The 25,575-nt window shown below is 43.4% G+C and overlaps 1 protein-coding gene across 1 annotated transcript in view; it reads left to right on the forward strand.

The window, feature by feature from the left end:
• Nucleotides 1-25,575, forward strand: part of MRPS5 (mitochondrial ribosomal protein S5) — a 55,196-nt gene that overhangs the window by 12,609 nt on the left and 17,012 nt on the right. The window contains exons 4-5 of the mRNA XM_077335861.1: nucleotides 3,662-3,895; nucleotides 9,812-9,846. Of these exons, the coding sequence (XP_077191976.1) occupies nucleotides 3,662-3,895; nucleotides 9,812-9,846 (269 nt within the window). The remainder of the gene's footprint in view (nucleotides 1-3,661; nucleotides 3,896-9,811; nucleotides 9,847-25,575) is intronic.

A 25,575-nucleotide genomic window follows, 5' to 3' on the forward strand; every position in this document is an offset into this window, starting at 1 on the left:
ACTTCCCACTTTACAGATAGTGTGGGAATTGAAATGGCAGTTTCTAGAGCACTTTAATGAATCATGTTTTTTTTCCTATAAATCATGACATAGAATCATAGAATCATAGAGTTGGAAGGGGCCATACAGGCCATCTAGTCCAACCCCCTGCTCAACGCAGGATTAGCCCTAAGCATCCTGAAGCATCCAGGAAAAGTGTGTATCCAACCTTTGTTTGAAGACTGCCAGTGAGGGGGAGCTCACCACCTCCTTAGGCAGCCTATTCCACTGCTGAACTACTCTGACTGTGAAATTTTTTTTCCTGATATCTAGCCTATATCATTGTACTTCAAGTTTAAACCCATTACTGCGTCTCCTCTCCTCTGCAGCCAACAGAAACAGCATCCTGCCCTCCTCCAAGTGACAACCTTTCAAATACTTAAAGAGGGCTATCATGTCCCCTCTCAACCTCCTTTTCTCCAGGCTGAACATTCCCAAGTCCCTCAACCTATCTTCATAGGGCTTGGTCCCTTGGCCCCAGATCATCTTCGTCGCTCTCCTCTGTACCCTTTCAATTTTATCTACATCCTTCTTGAAGAGGCCTCCAGAACTGCACACAGTACTCCAGGTGTGGTCTGACCAGTGCCGTATACAATGGGACTATCACATCTTGTGATTTTGATGTGATGCCTCTGTTGATACAGCCCTAAATGGCATTTGCCTTTTTTACCGCTGCATCACACTGCCTGCTCATGTTTAGTTTACAATCCACAAGTACCCCAAGGTCTCGTTCACACACAGTGTTACCTAGAACCGTATCTCCCATCCAGTAGGCATGCTTTTCATTTTTCTGACCCAGATGCAGAACTTTACACTTATCTTTATTAAATTGCATCTTGTTCTCATTTGCCCATTTTTCCATTGTGTTCAGATCTCGTTGAACTCTGTCTCTATCTTCCGGAGTATTTGCCAGTCCTCCCAATTTGGTGTCATCTGCAAACTTGATGAGTAGTCCCTCCACCCCCTCATCTAGATCATTAATAAATATGTTAAAAAGTACCGGGCTGAGCACCGAGCCCTTAGGTACCCCGCTACTCACCTCTCTCCAGTCTGATGAAACACCATTGACAACAACTCTTTGAGTGCGGTTCTCTAACCAATTCCCTATCCACCTAACTATCTGAAAATCCAGATTGCAGTCCTTCAACTTATCCATCAGAACATCATGGGGAACCTTGTCAAAAGCTTTACTAAAATCCAAGTAAATGACATCAACCGAATTTCCCCGATCCAGCAAACCTATTACTTGGTCAAAAAAGGAAACTAGGTTGGTCTGGCAGGACCTGTTGGAGACAAATCCATGCTGACTTCCTTGGATCACCAAATTGTCCCCCAAGATCTTTGCAGATCGCTCCCTTTAATATCTGCTCCATTATCTTCCCCACAACAGAGGTCAGACTCACTGGTCTGTAGTTTCCCGGGTCATCCTTCCTCCCTTTTTTGAAGATCGGAATAATGTTTGCTCTCTTCCAGTCCTCCGGGACATCTCCAGTCCTTAAAGAGGTTCTGAAGATGATGGACAAGGGCTGTGCAAGTTCTCTGGAAAGTTCTTTGAGTACTCTCGGGTGCATTTCATCCAGACCAGGGGATTTGGACTCATCCAGTGCAGCTAAATGCCTCTCGACAACCTCTCTATCCATGTTAACCTGCCACCCAGACACTATCCCTTGGCTACGGCCATCTCTAGATGTGCCTAAACACTTTGACACTTTGACATGTTCCCCTTGGGCACCACAGGGCTTCAAAAAGTTGATATGGTTATATCATTGTAGGATTATAACAATCTATTCCAACAATGTCCTAGATACATTAGCAGTAATGGGTTTGAACTACGTCTAGAATGGTATCAGCTAGATATCAAGAAACAAAATTTTGACAGAGTAGTTCAGCAGTGGAATCAGCTGCCCAAGAAGGTGGTGAGCTCCCTCTCAGTGGCAGGTGTGGGGGCCATATACAAATACTTATCCTGGATGCTTTAGGGCAGTGGTCCCCAACCTTTTTGAGGCTGGGGACTGGCAGGGCAACTTCCCGCGCATGCGTGGGAGCGCCCGCGCATTGCGCATGTGCGGCCGGGTCGCGCATGCGCAATGCGCGGGCACGGCCATGATTCCCTCTCCCCCCCCCCCCCCGCAGTAAGAAGTTTTTTACTGCGGGGGGTGCGGGGAGAGGGAGCCGTGGCCCGGAGCCAAGGCCTTCACGGCCCGGCACCGGGCCGCGGGTTGGGGACCACTGCTTTAGGGTGATCCTGCGTTGAGCAGGGGGGTTGGACTAAATTGCCTGTAGGGACTCTTCCGGCTGTATGATGCTATCCCTCCTTTATTTTTCTTATCCTTATCACATCTGCACAAAAGCACAGATGTAGCACCAATTTCTCCTGGACCCCTTGCAGCCAAGAAAACCCCCTTCCTTTCCCATCCCGTTCCTTATCCAGCCACACTGTAAAGCTATGGTGGCTTGCTTGGTGGGAAAATGGGAGGCAAAAGACTTTCAGTGTGCTTGGTGGGGAGGCAGCATCTCCATGTCGTTCTGAAAGCCTTTGCTCCCCACATATACTTCCCTGCAGTTCCTCTAAAGCAGGGGTAGTCAACCTGTGGTCCTCCAGATGTCCATGGATTACAATTCCCATGAGCCCCTGCCAGCAAATGCTGGCAGGGGCTCATGGGAATTGTAGTCCATGGAGTAGTCCATGGAGGACCACAGGTTAACTACCCCTGCTCTAAAGAGTTCCACTTGAGACAGATTAAAGCAGGTTTATTTTTAATCCGATGTAAAGGAGAAAGCCTCGGAAACACCATGAGTCATGCTCAGAATGAACATTTGTGTCCTTTGGACGTTCCCCTGACTTCCATGGAGAAGAAAAACCCTTGTGTGGAAGCATCTAAACTGGTCATGCGTGCTCTAGGAGTGACATTAACCATGCAATCCTAAAAATGCTTTCCTAGGAGTAAGCCTTATTGAATAGAGGTGAGTGACAATTCTGAGTAGACCTGCTCTCTAAATGTGCATCTTTGAATCCCCCCATCTGCTTCTCAGATGTTGGAAAGAAACGTTTGCAAGATTTGTACAGCATATTAAATTAGCATTGCATTTTTTTATAAGGCAAATCATGCTAGTTTAGGTCCAAATCAACTTGCATTGGGAAATTTTCTGGAAAGTTTTCCCATTCAAAATGTTGCAGTAAACCCCGTATCACTGAATATGCTAGGCATCCTGAACATATTCCATGAACAGCCTGATCCCATGTTCTGCTTTAGCCAAGGCAGAGTTACATTACAATAGCTAAAGAAACATGATCACTCTGTCAGAGCCTTCTTGCTTGCCTTTAATTTAAACCTCCCGCTCTTTCCCCAGTGCTTTGTGCATCCCTCTGAGGGTGGCTTCTCTGCATAGTCCTGCTCCATCCTGAGCTTTGCGCTTTGTCAGACCAGAGGAAGATGGAAATTGGGAAATTATTGGCATGTACGCTCTTTAACTCTAAGTTTCTCTTTTTTGTTTTTTCTGATATGCAGCTTGAAATTTAACCTCAGAATGGTCACTGAACTGCTTAAGCCTGATCACCATTTGAAATGTGCTCTGAATTGTTTCGTACCTGACAGATATTCTCATGTTCTTGTGTCCTCAGGACGTTCAGGCTTCCTTTGGCCTGGCCTCAATGCTCCTGTGTTAAAAGATGGAGCGACACAGACAATCAAACAGCGAGATAAAGAAGAGCGAGAGAGGATTCAGTCAGATATCATCCGTCAGCGGGATGAGTGGGAAAAGAAGAGAAAATCAAAAATAAAGAGGGAGAGGGGATGGACTGGAAATTCCTGGGGAGGTATCAGCCTAGGACCTCCTGACCCAGGTCCTAATGGAGGTAAGGTGCCTAGGAAAAGGAGTCCTTGCTTTCTCATACTGAAGATGTTTAATGTAGGGTTAATATGGACATAGGAAGCTGCTGTATAATTAGTTGGGCCATTGTTCCATTTACCTCTGTATTATCTTCACCGTCCTACAGTGGGTCACCAAGGGTCTTAACTCACCATGGTAATCTGAGACTCGTTATCTGCAGATGCTGGGGACTGCCCCCTGGGATGTGTCTTTATGCAAAAATGAACACTACCACTGTCCTTGATCCGGAAACTCCAGCTGATGCAGAATGCAGCTGCAAGGGTCCTCACCAGCACACCTTGGAGGGCCTGATAGCCAAATAGCTAAAAAAAAATTCTTTTGCCCAGCCCCAATGAATCACACTGAGAGATAAACCTTTTTTATATTTTTACTGTAGAAGAAATTTAGACACAGGGGAGTTCCCAAATCTGTACAGAGAACAATAGAATTACATCGTGTTAAATACACTTTCCTTGGAGGCGGAAAAAGATAGAATCATATAATAATAGAGTTGGAAGGGACCTCATGGGTCATCTAGTCCAACCCCCTGCACTATGCAGGACATTCACATCCCTATCACTTATCCCCTGTAACCTGCCACCCCCTTGAACCTTCACAGAATCAGCCTCTCCGTTAGATGGCTATCTAGCCTCTGTTTAAAAATGTCCAAAGATAGAGAACCCACCACCTCCCGAGGAAGCCAGTTCCACTGAGAAACCGCTCTAACTGTCAGGAACTTCTTCCGGATGTTTAGGGGGAATTTCTTTTGAATTAATTTCATCCCATTGGTTCTGGTCTGTCTCTCTGGGGCAAGAGATAATAATTCTGCTCCATCCTCCATATGGCACCCTTTTAAATACTTGAAGATGGCTATCAGATCCCCTCTTAGTCATATCCTCTCTAGGCTAAAAAGGCCAAGGCGTCAAGATGATGAAGCCTTGCAGGATGAGCCAATAGCCTGGGGTCTCTACCCCCCCCCCCCCACTCCACCTCCCAGGAACACCCTACAGCCCTTACGCCAGCCTTCTAGGAACTGCTGACAGGTCCCAAAAGCTACTTGCAGGCCCCCTCCAACCTCCAATTGTTTACATAAACAGTAGTGACACACTATTCTTCCATTTCTCTAGCCTTGAGAAGAACTATCTCAGTTATAAAATAAACTTTGGTTTTGTGAGAGAGCTTATAAAAAACTACATTCCAGAGGGGAACAGGCCGTTTTCTCTGCCTGGTAAGAACCAAAGATTTGAATCAGGATGTTGAATTATAGCCAATCCCTAATAACTGTATGATCAACCAGAAGGTTACAGTCATGTTCTTTACCACCAGGCCATCAGACCTGTATCCTGCCTGTGCTGAGGCAGCTGCATGGGTTGCCTGTGCTGGCCCGGATCAGGTTCAAGGTTTAGTATCTGCAAATTTAATAAATACCACCTCAAATCCATCATGTTGAACAACACAGGCCCCAGTACAGATCCTTGGAGTACTCCACTTGTCACTCTTCTCCAAGAGGATGCTGAACCATTAACATGTACCCTTTTGATACAATCTGTCAACCAGTTATCAATCCACCTGACAGAATTAGGATCCATAGCGCATTTTACCAACTTGTCAACAGGAATATCATGTGGAACCTTATCAAAAGCTTTACTGAAATCCAGATAAACTATGTCCACAGCATTCCCCTGATCTAACAAGTTAGTTACTTACCTGAAAAAAGAGATAAGGTTGGTCTGACATGAATTGTTCTATCAAAACCCATGCTGAGTTTTAGAAATCACAGTTCTCTGTTCCAGCTGCTCAAGGACCAACTGTTTGATGATTTGTTCCAAACTTTTGCCAGCTACAGATTGGTAGTTACCCAGATCCTCCTTTTTCCCTTTCTTGAAGATGGAGACAACATTTGCCCGTCTCCAATTGTCTGGCATCTCACCTGTTCTCCAAGAAGTGTCAAAAATAATGGTCAGAGGTTCAGAGATGACATCTGCAAGTTCTTTTAGCACCCTTGGATGCAATTCATCTGACCCAGAAGACTTTCTTTCATTTCCCCCCAGATCCACAAAGTCTTTCTTAATACGTTTCATGCTGTGCTGGGTAGTATCATTTGTGATTGCCTTGCAATAATGGAATAGCCAAATACTGAACATTCATAATGTATTTTGGTTTCATACAATACACACTTTCCTTAAGCTTTGAGAAACTCTGCAATAGGTGGCAATTGACTGACTTATTTTTCCCCTCTTCCTGGCAGCTCATTAAAACGAGACGCAAGGAGGGCTGTTATGCTGAGGTGCTCTGACTGATTTGAAACATTTTTATGTTTTGTCCCCCCCCCCCCCAGTTGCAGCACAGAAACACACAGCACTAAATAAGCGTCATGCTCGGTTGCAGTGATTCAGACAAAGATTCAAGCAGTTCAGCTATTTCGTCATTCAAATGATTTTGTTCTAAAATATGCTCTATTGTATAGACAAGTGAGCCATTTATAGCCGGGCTGCTCCTGTTAATGCTGAAAGATTCTCTGATCTATGCATCACTGCTCAGCTGGCTTGCAGTATTCCTTTGGCCTGCGGATATACAAGAACTCAGCTCATAACCTAGCTCAAAGCTTCCTCATTTGTACATAATCTGGTGCCCCTTCTAATCTCTACCCTTTTTAAAGCATTTTCCTTTTCGGGGAAGAAAAAAAAGCAAAAGAAGCATCCGTATTTGTCTTCCTGGCTACTTTCACATCTTCCTTTCTTTTGTCCCTGCTCTCTGTCTTCCCTGCTGCCAATATTTGAAATTTGCATTAGAAGATGTTTGGATAGGGGCCTGTCTTTGGGGATTGCTTGGGGTGAGGGGGGGGGGCATTTGCTTTTGTCATGTTTCTTGATTCTGAATTACAGCAATGGTGTTGGAGAGAGAGAGACCTATATTTTGGTCTCTACTGACCAGCTGCAAAATTGTGGGTAGAATCTGATTTGAAGAAGAGAAACTGCAGGGAGGGGGGTTCACTGTAAGCCTTTACTTACTTGCTTTTCAGCATGTGTTACAAAAAGTAGGGGCCAGGCAGTGGGGTTATGCCACCCGTCTGTTTCTTCATACTAAGCCCCCAACATACACACACTGCTGCTTTATAGTAATTGGACAGAGACTCAGGGTCCCAGGTCTCCACAAAGCATATAATTTGACCTTAAAAAGTTGTGCATACATGATAAGAACATAAGGAGTGTCCTGCTGGATTGGACCCATGTTCCATCTAGTCCAGCGTCTCATCTCACACAGGGGCCAGCCAGTTCCTCTGTAGAGGCAGTGATGGGACACAGAGGCCGAGGCTGTCCCCTGATGTTGCCTCCTGGCTCTGAAATCATAGAATCATAGAGTTGGAAGGGACCTCCAGGGTGATCTAGTTCAATCCCATTTACTTTGCAGGACACTCACAACTGCCCACCTGCCCATAGTGACCCCAATTTCATGTCCAAATGATCCCCACCATCACCAAAAATCTCCAAAATTCAACCTGGACTGGAGGGAATTCACCTACCATCCCACAGTGGTGATCAGCAACTCCCTGGCTATGCAAGGAAGTTGCCACAAGAGACAAACCCTGGCACATACCTTCCTGCCCACCCACTCACAATCTGCCTAAGTTCATACAATCAGCATTTCTGTCAGATGACTATCTAGCCTCAGCTTAAAATCTTCCAAAGAAAGAGAACCCACCACCTCCCATGGAAGCCGTTCCACTGAGGAACCGCTCTAACTATCAGGAACTTCTGCAGAGGTTCAGTGCCTCTGAATGTAGAAGTCCCCCTTATCATCACGGCTAGTAGCCATTGACAGATCTATGTAAGCTCCTTTTGAAGCTGCTTATTCTGGTGGACATCACTACATCCTCTGACAGTACTAAGGGTGCGTCCCTATTTTATTGATTATGCATATTTGTTTATTTGGGAGTTGCACTGGTGAGGCATATATCTTTTGGAAGGAGGTGTTGCCTCACTGCATGGGTGACCTTGTCAGGGAAATAGCCTAGCTTTTCCTAAAGTTTGGATAACTTTCTGGATCTGGCTTTCTTTTTCCTTGCTGCTAGACAATTGCTGTTTGGATGACAAGCCATACCCTGACCATAGTGCTAGGGTAGGTGATGCAAGGGTGCTCTGCCAGTTCAGGCATGTTGAATGCAGCAGTAGCATCATTTGTTGTAGCATTGCTGAACAAGTCATGCAGCAATGGCCACCCTGCCTGCGCAGCCTGGCCCAGTCTCATGTGTAAAAGAGGGCTGGTCAAATGGAAGTATCCAAAATACAAAGATTCAACCAGTTGGCTATCAAAAAAGTTCTGTTTTTGTTTATAAATGTTAAAAATTTATTGAAAAAAATATATAATTTCAATAATTCATATTCAGTAGATATTATCTTCATGAAACACTGAGCCTGAAGGATTCTTCATATGAAATATTTGAAGATATTGAGATACGACTCATTTAAAAATAAAACCACTGAGGAAGAAGAAACACTGAAAATGGGCTATTGAAAAAATTGTGTTTATCCGGAACCCGTTTTGGTTTGATTTATGTTTTCATGCCTATATAATGTAACAGATATGAAGATAATATCTATTGAATATTAATTATTGAAGTTATATATTTTTCCAATAAATCAGAACAATTATAAACAAAAACAAATTACTTTTTTGATAGCCAAACAGTCAAATTTTTCTATTTTTTCCCAGTCTCATGGCAAGACTGCCACATAGGGTACCTGGCAGGGCAGGTGAGGTAGGGACACCTCACCCAGTGCACACGCTCCCTCCTAATATGGAAATCGTCTGGTTATGCCTCCAGTCCCTCTTCCTTCATGAAGAGAAAGATTGTTTGCTCAGGACTGGCTGGCTGCATCATGTGTGTGGACTACAAATAAGATATTGTGAATGGAGGAGCATCTACAATAAATAGGCACTGTTGTAAGTAAGGTGGTATCATCCAGGGGACCCTCAAGTTACGTCTATCTTTGGGACCAATGCCAAGATTTTTGCACAATTATTAACTTTTCACAACATCTCATATTATTCATATTTCAGATAAAGTGGCCAATGTATTCAGGTTTAGCACTGCATTTATTTAAATTCTCGTATTTATGGTTTAAGTCATGTGGGTTAAAGCATCTTCAGGGTTTTTATAAGGTATTCTCAGTGCTCTGGTTGCAAACGTGGAATCCTTCCTGATACACCTGGAATCCTGGCATAAGAGCCTAATTTTAAAATGACACAGCCCCTCCCACCCCACGTAGAGCACATTTCTGTTGGTGTTTCACCTGGTCGTTGGAAAGCTGCTTACTGTATTCACAGTCCTTGCTCACAGAGCAGTAGAATGGTAGCAGCTCAATCGCCAGATAGTTGGCGGATCTTGCTGAGGCTTCATGAGAACCGTTCAGGGCACATAATAAGCATCACTTCAATGAAAGTGCAGCTGTGTGGAAACCCTGTACAGGTACATGTTTTCCATGAGCCTTCTTCCTGTTTTAACTGGGTCCAAACGAGGCAAACTTTTTGTTACTTAGAGGATCTCTGCTGCCTCTCAATGAGAGCTCCTTAAAGCCACTCACAACAGCATTAAAAATACCAAATACTTAAAAAAAATAACCGGTAATAGACCATTCAGCAATCAAAAAAACACAGTAGGGTTGACTGTATAAATATAGTATGTAAAAACTGTGTGGAAATGATCATAGGTGGGCCAGGCAGTTACTGTGAAATGACAAGCTAGAAAATCCACAAAAGAATACCAGAATAGGCCACTGAAATGTTGGAGAGCCCTAATAAAAAGCCTGAACAAATAGAAGTGGTGGCTTCACCAAGAGTGCTCTTGGGAGAGAATGTAAGAACCTGAATCGGTCCTGATGCATCTCTTTTTATTCCACAGAAACATATGAAGACTTTGACTCCAGAGTGATAGAGGTGAGTATTGCAAAAACTCTTCCAGGAACTCAGGTGTCAAAGGCAATGCTCAGATCCCGCCCTTTAGTCCTAGCTTTCTGGGACCAAGGGAAGTCTGAAACAAGCTTGTATTACAAACGTGCAATGGGCTTTGGTTTTAGTTGCTATGTTGTTTTCCCGGCTATTCAGGAGTGTCTGGTTCAGATGGAGCTGTGGTTGCGGTTGAAAGGCAACATTTATCCACAGTGAGGTTTTTTTTAAGTTAAAATATTTATTTTAGGAAACATGTCACTGTAGCCAAAGGCATAACATATTTTATTGGCTTTATACTCCTTTGAAAGAGATAGAGAAAAGAATGAGCAATAAGAATAATTTCCTAATGCTTTTACCAATTTCTTATTTCCTAGTAACAAAGTCCTGCTTCTAAATACTTTTGTCCTTCTCCGTGCTCTGCGGAAGATCATCGGGAGGTGATTAAGCTGTTCTTCATATTGACACCTTTGTGGCAGGTGTCATGGCTGCTTTGCATTTGCTTAGTATTCTGACAGTCCAAGACTCAAGCCATCACACTAGAAATGGGCACGAGCCAACCCACGGGGCTCCAAGAACCCAAGAACTGGGGTAGTTAATGGGTCACAAACCATGCACAACCCAACAACCACACACAACCTTATCCAGGGCCATACAGCCTGTGCGGGCTTTTTCAGGGACAGCGTTTCCTCCCTCATGCACACACACGAGTACTTCTCTCTGCGTAGACGGAGCTTGGGAAGGTTGTCTTTTTGTTTCCATGGCTACTCCAGTGTTTTCTCATCTAGCTTGATTGACATCCTCGTTAGCCAAGACTAGTGCTCCCCTTGGTTTCAATGGGAGAGCCCTGGTATAAATTGTTCCTGGAGACACATGAGAGATCATTGTGTTCTTTTGGTCTCAATGGGACTGGGTGGCAGAGAGAGAGGCGCGTTGCTATTTGGAGGGGAAGAATTTTGTGGGAAAGAGTGGTTCTAGAAAGAAGGAGCACCTTCAGTCTTACTTTTGGGTCCTTGGCTGCTCATTTCTGGCTGCCATTCAACGCCCCCCCCCCCAATTGGAGCCCAGTGGGCTTTTAATTGGAGTCTTGCTGTGCCTGTGGCTAGGCTTTTCGACCAGGTGCAGGCAGACATCTTTTGTTTTCTGTCTTTGAAGAGACACATGTTCTGTCTGGGAGCAGGGGGAAACAATTTTTTTTCCAACATGGCATTCTTTAAGCATTTTCATTTTAAACCTCTTCTGACTTAACTCTCCTAATTTTCTGTTTTAAAATGGAGTGAAGGATCTCCCACAATCCAGATTTCTGCTTTACTTTTCTTTGGGGGAAAACTTTATTTCAGGTTTTCCCTTTACTTGGGGTATATGTGTTCAGGGGAGGGGGTCCCTCTCTTGCTGTGGTTTCGCCCATTGTGTTGCATCTATTCTAGGTCCTTATTGGCTTTCAGCATTTAAGCAGATAGAATAATCTCAAACAATCAGAGTTCTGGGACACATCTCATATTTAGGGGGAGGTGTTAATTTGATATCCTATTTTACTTTGAGTTTCCTTTCTGGGAGTGGGGTTAAAGACCACCAATAAATCCGGGTTAGGGAGGTGTACTGGGGCTACATTGCCACAGATGCGGGTAGATAGGTGGGCAGAGATGGTGGTGTAGGTGAGCATATAGACAGTTGGTTAGTTGGGAAGGTAGGTAATATCAGGGCTTTCTCAGCCTTACCTCTCTCACAGGGTGTCTGTTGTGGGGAGAGGAAAGGGAAAGCAAATGTAATCCCCTTTGAGACTCACTCTGGTAGAGAAAAGTGGCATATAAGAACCAATTCTTCTAGGTAGGTAGGTAGATAGATAGCTGATTAGGCAGGCAGGTACAAAGTTGGTTAGGTAGACAGTTGGTTACGTATGCAGGTAGAAAGTTGGTTAAGTTGGTAAGTAGATAAGTGGGAAGTCAGAGCACCTGACCCAGGACCCAGTGAGTATGTTGGGAGCTATACCCCATCCAGGCCCCTCCAAGCTTGTGGACCCTCATGGTCATATGTGCAGGCACCACTTGGCCCCCATAGGGGCTCCCAATGCCCATTTCAGTCATCATCCATTAAGTCCATAGGAAATTTTGCTCCTCTCTAGAACTATGACATGGAAGGGTAGGTGGGTGGGTGACCTCCTCCCAGGGCGAAAGGGTGGACACTGAACAAGATCCAGAAACCATGTCCACAATGAGGCGATACTGTCAGGGGGCTTCACGGTGAATTTTACATGTATAGCACCCTAGGAAACAGCTGAACAGTTAACAAACTCAAGCAAACCAAAAGTTTCTTGAACGGGGGGGAGGGGGGGTCCGTGCAAGTTTGGGGTTTGTGACTAACCCACGACCACCCACAAGTCCAATGAACTTCCATTTTCCAGGTTCATGCCCACCTCTTCATGGCACCACCAGTTGTTCAAGGATTCCAGGTAACAGGTACTGAGAAAGGTCCTAAGTACCTTTCTCACTCTGTTGCCCTGGAGAACTAATACTAAACATGAGAAGAAAGAACTTGACAGACCAGCAGTCTGACTTGGTATAAAATAGCTTCATCTATCTCACTTGTCTGTTGCAGTTTTTTCTATGGAGTCCTGTAAGACAGGAATAGAGTATCTTCCATTTGACACATTTGTGAAATGTCTAGTTTGCGTTTTCTCGGAAGAGCTTATCTTTTGGCATTTTAAGCCTTTCCTCCATCCCTCTCACTTTTCTCTCCACGCACTTTTTCTGCATCCCCAGAGCTTGCTGCCTCTTTGAGCTTTTCATCCTGTCACTGTTCTTCATAACACAAAATTCTGCTTCGTGGACTGCAGCTGTCTTAAACTGGCAGTGTTACAAAAACAGCGGCCCTAAAGCCCCCAAAGACATGCCAGCCAGCTTTTTGGGACAATTTCCTAGCTTCTCTGTATGCTAGTCACACCCATCCCGTTCTCTTCTCCCTCTTGGTATTCACCTCTTCTCCCTGATTATGATAGAGCGGGGTTGAGGGGGGAAACAGGGGGTTGAGGGAGTGATTGAAATATTTTCAGTACTTAATTCCTTATTTTAATCTTTTAAGGTAGTATGTATAACTTAGGGTGCTTTTATGAATGTTGTTGCCGCCTGAGCAGTTTGGAAGGGTGGGTTAAATATAAATTTGTACTTATTTATTTGTTATCATTAGAACATAAAATCTCATCATTTTTTATATTTACAAATTTGTAAAGATAGAAAAATCCCTTTAAACTGCAAATGCAAATATATTCTGTGGCTTATTTCAGAGGCTGTGCAAAACTAATGTTTGAGGAACCTAGTTCTAGTATCAGGGGTAGTCAAACTGCGGCCCTCCAGATGTCCATAGACTTCTGGAGGGCCGCAGTTTGACTACCCCTGTTCTAGTTAGTGTGGTTGAATGCTGGTCACTCCACTAGCAGCAGATTATCATTCTAACTTCTTTTGGTGTGGTCCCCCCCCCCAAGCAATAATAAGAAGGAAATGAAACCAGTATCATTTGAGACCAGCCGGGAGTTGTGTGATTGTGAGCTTGAATCCTGGTTTCACAAATTAACTGTGGTTAAAATGAAATATGTTTTTGTATCATATCACAACCGAGCCAGTGCTGGAACAGCAAGCTTCAGCACCCTAAGCTCCTGTAAGCATGTCTCAGTTCTTGTCAGTTGTTGACAACAGAGTCGAAAATAGAATCCATCAACACTGTATTAAACAAAAGAAGTGTTTATTTTCTGGACTTCACAATAATCTCCTCTCCAGATGCTCAGCATTATGCAGAAACGGATAAAACTCATACTGTGAGAAAACAGGATTTTTAAATATATATATATATATATATATATATGTGTGTTTACAAAGTCAAACAAAGTCAAAAAGACTTTGAGAAAAGCATGGGCTCCTGTGGTCTGCACACCTTTGTTTGCTGCATTGTCACCTTGCAATATTACCTATTGTCTTGCCCACTTAATTTCAGAGCATGATAGGCAGCAAAATCAGGTACTGCTATTCTCATGTTTATTTGTTGGCAAAAAGTAATTGAAACCCTTGCCTTAAAAGCATGTCAACACATTCTAAAAGGGAAAATATGTCATAAGAGACATCTACAGTTTTCCCATTCAAAATAAGTCCAGGGGTAAGGATGGAAGAAGGGGAAGCTCTTCCTGCCCACCAACTACAGTATAAGCTTTCTTAGGAGCAGAGGTGGCTAGTTAACCAAATATGATTGTTAACAAAGCTTTTACCTGACAAGAGGGTAGCAGTGCCAAGAAGGTGGCACGCAGTTGAGCAGGCATGCTGGTTAATTGAGTTGTCTGATCTTGACTATTCATTGGCTTCTTACAAAATAGTTGGCAGGTTCTCTGCTAATGCTGTTAAAAAAATTAAGTTTTAAGAAAAAACACCTTGAGAGATATGGAATTTGCTGCCACGGAGGGTAGTGGAGTCTCTTCCTGTGGGGCTGGTCTGGATGGCATTGCTGCTCTGGATGGCCCTTATGGTCTCTTCCAGTTCTGATTCTGAGATCAGTCATTGTCTCTACTTGTCCCCTCTGTTTTGCATGCCAAGGTATAATGCACAGGGGCCAGCTTGTATGTTTTGCAGAAGCAATTATAGGTTTTGTTTGGGACATTAGTTGTAGTTGTCTAGTGTATGCTGTATGCAAATACATTTCCTGTGTTCATACATTGCATTTTAGATGTAGACATAAAATCACAGACATTCTCTGAGCAAGCTGTCTGTGACCCTGTTACTTATAGCTGATTTTTTTTTTGAGGTAGTAATGATTCTCACTGACCGTTTATTGTAAAATATTACGCAACCTTTCTGTTTTCTTTTTAGTTGCTTCTTTGAAATGCATGATGGGATTTTATCCTTCTGCTTGTTTAGGATTGTATTCTACACATAATTAACTGTCTATTGAAGTGAGGAAATTGCTGATTCCAATGTTAGAGCATTTCCACTGCTAACGTCAGCTGAGTTTTATTGTTAGTGGGAGAAGGTAAAGTTACTCATTAAATTTGTTTGATAATGCACTGAATCAAAATTCTGTGAAGGTTAAAATCGGAATTTGGAAATGGCGGAAGTGTTCCTGTAAAACAGTGATCCCCAACCTTTTTATCACCGGGGACTGGTCAACGATTGACAATTTTACTGAGACCCGAGGGGGGGGGGTAGTCTTTTGCCAAGGGACGCCACCACCGCCTGAGCCCCTGCTCCACTTGCTTTCCCACCGGTGCCCCTGACATCCTGCTGCCCACTGGGGGCGCTGCCATCAGCAGCTGCGCAGTGCCACACCAAGGGGGAGCCCCAGCCATGGCAGCCACCGGAGAGCACCAAAGGTGAGCCAGTGGAAGGGCAGCCCCCGAGGCATCAGCCGGGGAGGAGGATGAGGAGGAGCTGCGGCCTGGTACCGACTGTTTCATGGGCCGGTACCAGTCACAGGACCGGGGGTGGGGACAGCTGCTCTAAAGCATTTTAACTATTGTTGTGAAAGCTGACACAAGAATCTCAGTGGCTTTATTATTGGATATTAGAGATAGTTTGAAATCATACTGAACTTTGTGCTTAGCACACCTGGGGAATATTTGACTGTCTTATATCTGGTTCATGTTAGGGTTGACAAACTCACCCAACTCGCCACTGTTCCACTCTCCTGTCTTGCTTAATCATCACCTAGACTGTTTGCCTTATCACCAGTAGGAAATACAGTTATAAAATTTCTGGAAATTTAAAATCCTTGGAAACATTATTTTCTTCTCTTTTTTCCAATTTTGGAAAAAAAGAACTTTATCCAATACTTTCTCAATGGCCCTAAACTTACTTTGCGGTTTCATTAATGTAAATTGTTTTGTTTATCATATAAAATGTGACTGTTTTTATTTATAAAATTCAAAGTTATAATAGTTAAATTTTCTTTAAGCAAAATTGTAGAAACACCCAATATAAAAGTGAGAGAAAGGCAAAATGCTTCAACCCAATACTCTCTTGGCACATCATGTAGCTTTTTCCCCCTGTTTTTGTAGTAGAAAAAACATGAAATTCAAAAATATGAAACACAAAATAAAGTGCATTATTTGGACAGAAATAGTTTTATGCAGCTACAATACAACTAGTGGGATATTTGAATATAGAAGTAGACGTGCTAGCATTGTAAGCCATTCAACAATATATTATCATGTCAATTTGACATATTAACTATGGACCAAGTTAAATGATAATTATGGATGTGCTGCTAATTTACTCTCTCTTTATATCTGTACTCTTATGGTCCTGGTTCCATTGTCTAAGGAAGAGTGCGTGCGCACAAAAGCTCACGCCTTGAATAAATCCTTGTTGGTCTGTTGAATTCAAAATTTGTTCGGCTACTTCAGACCAACATGGCTACCTACCTAATTCAGGACTCTGTCAGTGATCATGAGTCCTAGAAAACTTTAGAGATGAAAGCTGAGAGCCTCCAAGAGAGTTTATAATGAGCTCATCCTACGTAGTCTTATAGCTCATAATTTTGGGAAACCCTCCAGCCAAACAGTTGAAGCAGAGTGTCAGTGATGCTGCTTTTCAGAGTCGCTGCTCTTTAGGAGCGAGGGCTTCAGCAGAGAGATAAAAAAAGATCCAAGGCTAAGAACTTTGTGTTAAGCCCATCATGCCGCAGGTAACTGAGCAAGCTGCTAACAAATTTTCAAAGGTGTTAGAACAGCAAAAAATGAATAGCAGTGCTGACCCAGCTACTAAAAAAGATTCTTTATTGCACATCTGCTTTAACATAGTCCCTTTGAAGTACTTTAAGATCTAATTACCTGTGATGGACAATGAGATTTCCTTCTTTTAAATTGTGTGCTTAAAACTTTATTGCAGCCTTAAAACTGATATTTATTTGCCATCTTTTAAATGTTTCAGTTTGATCCAAGATTAATTGAACAAGAATGGGTAATTTTTATACTATGTTAACTGTAGACTCTGATTGCCATACAGTGAAAGTTGGTTGTACTTAAAGTCCTGGTGAAATTAGTGGAATGCTGATTTCAGCAGGATTTAGGCAGGTTTAACTTGATGTTGACTGGGGCCTTAGACTATGAAACAGCAGCTAGAAATCATCCTATATTTTATTTGGAAGTGTGATAGGTGAATGACTGAAGGAAAGCTAATACAAATTACTAGTTTCTTGATTGCTCAAATCTCAGTATCCCAGTTTATCCCACTCTGAACGTAAAGTGTCTTAAAATATTCTTCCACATTCATAGATTGTTTTGATTGGGGGAATCCACAGAATTCTGGCCCAGTGATTTCCTCTTAGCTGCCCTATATCACTGCTCAGAATAATGTCTTGAGTTTACATACTGTGTTGTGATTCTTAATCCCACATTTTCCCTGTAAATTTAGATCCCCCAATAGAAAAGAAAATAAACTTACTTCACATCTTTAGACTATAAAATTTATAGTACAGGACAGAATCACAAAACAAGATTTTAAAAATCAGCCTGTTTCTCTAGATACCGGTTTAATCCTTTCTGGAGATTTTTAGCAATAATGTGTCCTATTCTTGCTGTTAACAGTATTCTTTATAGTCTGCCTTTCTCACATGGACTCAAGGCAGATTAGGATTTTTGAAGTCTAGTCTAGAATCACCAGGAAAAAATATGAGCATAACAGAAGTATTGTGACAATTAAATAGTACAGACATCTTTATCCATGGTTCCTCTCTATATTTGTGAAACAGCCTGGGGGGTGGAATGTGTCCGGCTGTCCGAGTTGGAATAGGGCCAGTCGGCCCTGCCCCTACAGCTCCCACCCTCCATCCCTGAACACTAGCCACTTTCCTCTCAGACACGCCAGAGACAGAGAGACACACAGAGCCCTGCCAGACCGAACACGAGCCCTCATTCCCTCTTATCGCTCCTTCTGCGAGGGAGGCAGAGAGAGACACAGAGAGCCACCCCTTTTGCAATGCTTCAAGAGAGAGACAGAGAGAGCTGCCCCAAACTGCACACCTGGCCTGCTTCCCTCCTACAAACCAGCCCTGATTACCTGCTATGCAGTTAGAGGGGGAGATAGAGACACAGAGATCTGCACCTCCCTATGTCCCCTGGGTCCTAGCACCCATTGCATTCCTGCTTTCATTGGGCTTTCTTGCTAGTTAAATAATAAGATGCTACTTACAATGCACTGTATGCAGCAGTCAAGGCCATGTCAAAAACATTAACCAAGTAAGTTATTATCTGCGCAAAAAGGTCCTCTTGAACAGGTCACTTTTGTGTAGTTAGCAGAAGGCTAGGAAAGTGGGAGCTTTCCTGACTCCTTCGGGCCAGCTGTTTCATATGGTGTTTCACAATGATGAAAGCAAACATAGCTGCTGATTTTGCATTCGCATGTCGGCACCTGCAGAACCCCCTGCTAATTAATGTTGTCATCAGAAAGCACAGAAAGATAAGCGGTCCTGTAAATAAGAGGGTCCAAGACCGTGAAGGGTTTTATATGTGATAGCCAACTCCTTAAACTGAGCTTGGTAACAAATGGACAACCAATGGAAGGTTTGCAGAATGGGACTAATATGCACGTTCCATCTAGCTCCCGCTAATAGTGGAGCTGCAGCATTCTGGACCAGTTAGAGTTTCCAAGTTGTTTTTGAGGGGAAACCAGTGCACAGTGAATTAAAGTGAATTATAGTAAGCTAGTCTTGATGTTATCGTGGCATGGAACCAGGCGGCCAGATCGGTAGGAGCAAGACCATTTTAACGGGCTGGCCTGAGCTGGAAGGAAGCCTTTTTTTGCAGCTGCATTAACTTGCTTCTCCAGGAACAAAATTGGATCCAGAATGACCCCAAGGCTTTTAACTGAGTCAGCCAGGGTCAATTAAACCCCATAAAAAGTGGGGAGAACAATGTCCTTTCAGAGCCTCTGCCTTCCCGACCAGCCTTGCCTGTGGTAGAGATTTTCTTAATGTTTATGGTTTCATTAAGAGTCATAAACAGACCTGCATCTGATTTCTTTATTGTTTACTTATTCGCTTATACCCCATCTTTCTCCCCAAAGGGGCCCACAGTGTTTATTTTAAATATGCCCTTTTTTAAAAGTGTCAAGTCACCACTGACGAATGGCAACCCCTGTTGGAGTTTTCAAGACAGGAAACATTCAGAGGTGGTTTGCCATTGCCTGCCTCTTTATTACAGCACTGGTTTCTTTGTTAGTCTCCCATTGCAACTCCGGCCAAGGTCGATCGAGATCAAGGCGAATGTGCATTATAAAGGTAAAGGTATCCCCTGTGCAAGCACCGGGTCATGTCTGACCCTTGGGGTGACGCCCTCTAGCGTTTTCATGGCAGACTCAATACGGGGTGGTTTGCCAGTGCCTTCCCCAGTCATTACCGTTTACCCCCCAGAAGCAAGCTGGGTACTCATTTTACCGACCTCGGGAGAATGGAAGGCTGAGTCAACCTTGAGCCGGCTGCTGGGATTGAACTCCCAGCCTCATGGGCAAAGCTTTCAGACGGCTGACTTACCATTCTGCACCACAAGACATACCCTAAACAGAAACTTGAAGGATAAAGTATAGAGCAACAGACTCAAGCACTTTTTGCTGGGCCTCCATCGTCAAAGAGCAAATAAATGGCCAATGCAAAAATCTTGAGGCATATCTTGGAAGTTGCAACACAATTACTTAGCCCATTGTGGAGTGGCAACAAAGCTATGAGAGTGCTGTCATGCACAGCATAGAACTGAGTTTAAATTTTTTGCACCAAAGAGGAAGCTGTTGTCTTGAGCATTAACAATAGCATCTATATTGTGTTGCACCATAACCCCACAACCCACTTCTATATGATGAATTTTGTAAGATTTAAATAGTGCAGTGCTTATAATAACAGCAGGAGGCATGTACGTGTTTTTAAGGGTTTCTGTGGTATTGAGGGACACAGACACAAAATCTTTGCTTCAAAACCATAGTTGGTAGCAGGAGTTGGCATCAGAATTTTAGGTAGCTGGAAGTTTTATCAAGTAATTATAATTCCTGGCAATTCATGTGATGACAAGTAAGGCTTCTGAAATATATGCTTGCTTAAATCTGTTTAATTTGGGAGGGGGAGTTGCATGTGCTTATTTGGGTTTTTCTTTTCACTGGTTTGTTTCCATTTCTGCTAATGAAGAAAACAGTGGTATAAAGAAGCTTGAATTTGGCCTACACTAATCAGCATTTCCTTGAAAATTAATTATACTGTAGAAGAAACCCCTTTGAGAACAAAGATGCCAAAGCAGCATTATAAGTGTTTTATGAACAATGCATCCTAATCTTAACCTTTTGTAAATACTGATTAACGTGTCTTGGTGTTGCCATAAGAAATTAGTATCTAGATATAGGAGTTTAAAATAAAACACTACAAACTGTCCTATAATCATACTATCATGCCAGAATTATATATGTACGTATATGTACGTCTGTATATGTGTATATATATAGCTCATGGCAAAGAACAGTTGTCTTGTCCTAAATCACAGTTGTCAAAAATGCTGTTCTGACTCAAGTGTCCGTGTCATAAAAGGAGTGCTTAATGTCAGTGGGCAGAATTGCAGAGCTGGCTGTCTAAACATAAGCCAAATGAGAAACACTGACTTAATGAACAGTAAGTGAACCAATATGAGATGAGAGCTTGTAACAAGTCTCCCAGGACTTTGTGCAAAGGTAGATGAAAGAGAGAGTTCCCTAGTGCCCTCTTATCAATGGCTGATATTCCTAGTAGCAAGGTAGCCTCTGACTTTTTATAAAACCAAGGAATGGGTCATGGTAACAGCCCTTAAAGCCTTTTTTTGTAATTGCTGGTCTTCTCGCTGACAAAACGTTTGTTGATATTGTATGCCTGTTTATGTACTTTTTCTCTTACTCTGACACTTCATTAAGCATTTTAGGGATGGCATTTTAGGGACTGAGCTGTGTGGGACTGTCACTGAAATAGCAGGCCTCTGGTGGGTCCACTCCTGTTGCCTATAATGTATAGCATCACATATGCTGTGTCGTCCTGCATGTTTCCCTGCATCGGCTCAAGATAATTGTTTTTCACTGGCAGGGACATGGACATGCCAGTCAGTATGTTTCCGCTGCACAGGATTAGTGACTCTATACCTTCTGTGGGAGAGGGGAGGAGTTTAGCAGAGGTCAATCTGTTTAGGTCAATCTGTTTAATCCAGCTCTGTTTCAGTTCCAGCTCCAGGGCAGCTCCATTTCAGTTGTAACGTACAATTTTGTCCCAAGAAACAACATTCAGACTTTGAGAATAAGATATAATCTGCTCAGGCCACACTGTGTATGCCTCTGCTGGGCAAGAGTTTGTATGTCCTGTTTCAGTAAATACTTTTAGCCTTACCTGCACTGCCTTACCTGCACTGCCCTGTTCTGGAGAGCTTTTGATAGTTAGAAGCAGGATACTTGGCGTTATGTTTTGCTACTACTTTATGTTGTATTTTAGCCGCCCTGGGACTCTGAGGAGGAGTGGGATATAAATTAAATAAAATAAATAAATAATACTGAATGTCTACTTCAGGTTCACCAGGGTAAGAGAACAGTTACGTAATAGCAATGTACACCTTCAGGTACCTCGGACTGTGAGCTTTCATGCACTTAAAACCAGATTGACACCTTTGAAATCAAAAAGGAAAGTTCCCCTAAGGCCAGATTAAGAGTGATTGTTCTGAAGTATATGGTTTTGCTCACTTGCACAAGTCAACTGGAGTGGTATATATTCATCCCACCCCGCCCCACCCCAGTTCCACCTTCCCTTTGTATATATGGCATATTCTTGCCCCAATGCAATAGACTGATCTAAAGGAACTGATGGTTGAGCAGTCCTGCTCCCTTTTCCTTGCTATATCCTTGGCAAGTCCCTAGGGTCAGTTGCTAGAGCTGAATTTCTCGAGCCAGGCTTTGGTGTCTGAAGTGCAGCAGGCAGAAAGAACTGATCAAGTGACCAGGCAAGGGCAGAAGGCTGCTTAGAGCATTTGTGCTGGGCCTGGCCAAACAAGTTCTGCATACTGCCTGCCTGCCAGTCAGCCAATTGCAGGGTCTGATGTTGCACACAATTGTTGCCTTTTTTGTTGTTGTTCTCTAATGAAGACTTCAGTTGCACACAAATGCACACAGCTCACAATACTTGGGATCTAGTTTTCTGATGTAAAAATGCCTGGTTCAAGCCATGGGATTCCTATAAGGTTTGGCTTCATAAACACAAAGCCTGGCTTGTCTATCCAGCTGTTTAAATGGAAGACTGAACACTGTGTATTTGCCAGAGTTTCTTGAAAGCAGTGGCATGGAGCAGTGCTCAAAGTCCCCCTAACCCAGTGTATAAGTGCCAGCAAAACCTGCAGCCTGCATTTTTATAATCATCCATGCCTGCATCCCCTAATTAAATATAGATTTTCCATGTGCACTCTAGAATATTTAATAAAATAGATTAAGCAATGACCTTAAAGTAACAGTTTGCTGTCCAGATATGTCATTAAAAAAAAAACCTTCCCCCTTGACCCTTCATATTTTTACTGCACCAGAAAGCTTAGATCAAATTTTATTATTGGCTTTTAGTCAACAGATTTTTTTTTTACCCCCAAGGGGGGGTGGAATGTGCTAAAGCTGCCATAAGCTACCTGAAAGGCTCTGAAAATAACTTGAAATTAGGTATTTTGTTTGCAAATGGCACAGTAAAGGGGGGAGGATATAGAAAAATCTTTTGTCCTTCAAAATGTGAACAGGGAGAGCAAAAGAGCCACGTTTCCCTTCCCTGTAGAGCCCCAAAGCAAATTGCAGCTTGTGGCCAGAATGTCTGTCTGAGCCTTCACATGGTCCCAGTTCCTGAGAATCCACAGGAATATGTTGTTCCCTTTCAGCTGCAGTGCAGCAGGCCAGGCAAAGGGATCTTGAACTCACTGCTTCCCCGAGTGAAGGAGAATAGAAGTTTTAGCAGAGTTCTGCAGTGTGCAAACCAGGATCCAGGAACCTAGTCAACCAAGCATCTTAACAGGAGAGCTTTGCCAGAGCCTCTGTTCCTCATTTATTTTGAGGAAGAGGGTTGAGGAGACCTCTGATCAATTCAGAGCATTGTTCCTGTTGTCGTTTTCAATAGTGGCTAGCCATTAGCACTAATAGTCACTAATCAGCTCAATATGCTGTTAGTTTAGACAGTTCTCCTGCTGAGATTAGGAGCCTAGCAAAACTGTAATGCTAAAACAGCTAATAGCCTGCAACCTGCTGCGATTTCCCTGTCAGTGTCAAAAAGAAATAATTTCTCTCTTTTTGGTTGACAGGTTGGCAGCTGCAGCATGATTAAGCATCAGCATTAATATGTTTTTTTGTAGCTCTTGTCCAAGTGAAAGTCACCTGGAAAGAAATAGGGTTTTTCTTCATTTACCAGGCTTGTAGGCTGGTTTAGATGTGATTGGTGTACATGATTTCCCCCCCCCTCCCAGCATAATTTCCCCATACATCTAGATGTCTTCAGCTGCTGTGATAAGCTAAACCTGACTTCTTTGTTGGCCACTGTGAATCATTATTGCATTCATTTTTGTGCTGGTGAAGCAGAAATGTGCAACGTGGTATGTTGTGTGGATTTATTGTATTTGTTTCCTGCCCTTTCTCTTCAGACTCGAGGTAAGGCACCTCATAGTGAAACATAAGTACATACACAGTGGCCACCTTACACAGAATGGACTACTTCAGACTGCTAGGAAGACCCCTCACACTGCTGTTGCTTTGCAAAATGTGCAAAACAGAATCATTCAGGAGGGCATTCTGATGGAAGAAGCAAATGGTTCAATCAGAAGGTGACTTTTATTAGGGAATAATGTATTCTCTACACTGATTCTCCTGTTGCCTTAAACAGATGTTTGCATGTGCTGTTCTTCTTTGTTTTTTTTGTTTTGTTTTGTTTAGCACATCACACTGGAACAGTGTGAATGTTTTCACTTTTGTGCATTGTGCCTAGAAAGGTTGTATGTGTGTGTACAGTGTTCACAAATGTGCCAGTTGTTCGAAGCGCCCTTTGGCTTGGGATTGCCCAAGCTGTTGCCAGGGCTCGTTGCTCTCCCTGCAGTTGTTTTGCTCTGTGTTTTCCAGTGGTTTTATCCCGTCCCTCACTATAAACCGGTAGTATTTTGCTTAGTTAGAAGTTCCTTTGAGCCCAGTGCAGCTTGCTTCTGATGAAAGTTTAGATGAAACTGGTCAATATTCTCAGATGTGTGAAAGGCTAGCACTGAATCATGTGATCATTAAACTTTTTTATATATCTGTAGAAGTTGTAAGCCCTGATCCCAGGCTAGCCCCATCATGTCAGGTCTTGGAAACCAAAGAGGGTCAGCCCTGGCTAGCATTTGGATAGGAGACCTCCAGGAAATAGCAGGCCTGTGCCTCGGAGGCAGGCAAAGACAACCCCCCCCCCACTCTGACGTCCCTTGTCTTGAAGAGCCAACAGGGTCACCATAATTCAGCTGTGACTACATGGCACTTTCCACCACCGAGAGGTGTGAGTTTTAGATTGCTTTGTAAGACAGTTGTACTTTGCAGCTGCTTGCTTCTTCTCCAGAACGAGTGAGAGAGCAAGAGAGCAAATGTTGCCATTGCTCAGTAGGAGGAAAAGAGCATATGTACGGTTTGATTCAGGACACTTGATGTAGTAACTGTGCCTGGCTGCCTGTGCACACTGTCAACCCTTTACAGAGTTTGAAGAGAGACGTGATAGCTGTGACTGTAACGGGTGACTGCGCACATTTCCCTCTAGAAACGGCTGACAAGGGGAGTTTGGTGTTCCCTACCCCCACCCCCCAGTGGCTTGGCTCACTCATTCCCATGTGTTGCTGTTGCCACCTTCTGGAACAAAGTGGAGGAACTTGACATCTCCATCTAATCCCATTTCCGATGGTTCAGCCTTGATTAAATCTGGGGCAGATCAGACAGTGCAAAGGTGACTGGGCCCCTAAATACGAGAGAGAGGCTGCCTTCCACCCAGGGTGCCGTTTCCACTCAGTGGCATCTTCAGCAGGACCTCACATCTGACTCAGGCACCCAAGCAGACTGAGGGGGTTGTTTTCTTAGGAAACAGTCCATGCCCAAAGCAGGCAGTAAGGCCTTGTGTGGATATCTAGAGGGTTCCCCACTCAGGCTTCAGAAGTACCCTAAGGGAGTTGGGTGGAGGGAGGGGAGGGATCTCGGTGGGTTAAAATTCCATGCTGCCTGCCTTCCAAAGCAGCCCTTTTCTCCAGGAGAAGTGGAATAAATATTGTAAATGAATGAGTGATCAATGTAGTCTGGAGATCATTTGTAATTCCAGGAGATTTCCAGCCCCCACGTGGAGATTGGTAAGCCTAGTTGGGACAGAAACCAAAGCGGAGGGCTATGGCCACACTCTATGCAGAAGGGCCTAGGTTGCCTTCATGTTATCCAATCCACTGACTAGATATTACAGTTTTTTTAAAGCAGCTTCAAATCATGGTTAAGAGGGATGTTATTGATGGAACACTTAAATGTGGTTGAGCTGAAGTGGGGAGGTTTGGACCTGGGCGGCATGTGATGTCCAGGGCAGCTCCCAGCTCTTAGCAATTGTTTAAAAAATGAGAATATCCTGTTTTGAACTGGCCTGCATATCTGCATCCACAACTACATGCCAATAAAGGGGAACTTTCCGTTTGCAACTGTGACTTGACTCTCCTTTGGGGGGACTGTCCCATCCATGCCAGTCATTTGA

Source organism: Paroedura picta, chromosome 1, assembly GCF_049243985.1.
Source record: "Paroedura picta isolate Pp20150507F chromosome 1, Ppicta_v3.0, whole genome shotgun sequence".
In the NCBI taxonomy this organism is placed as follows: Eukaryota; Metazoa; Chordata; class Lepidosauria; order Squamata; family Gekkonidae; genus Paroedura; species Paroedura picta.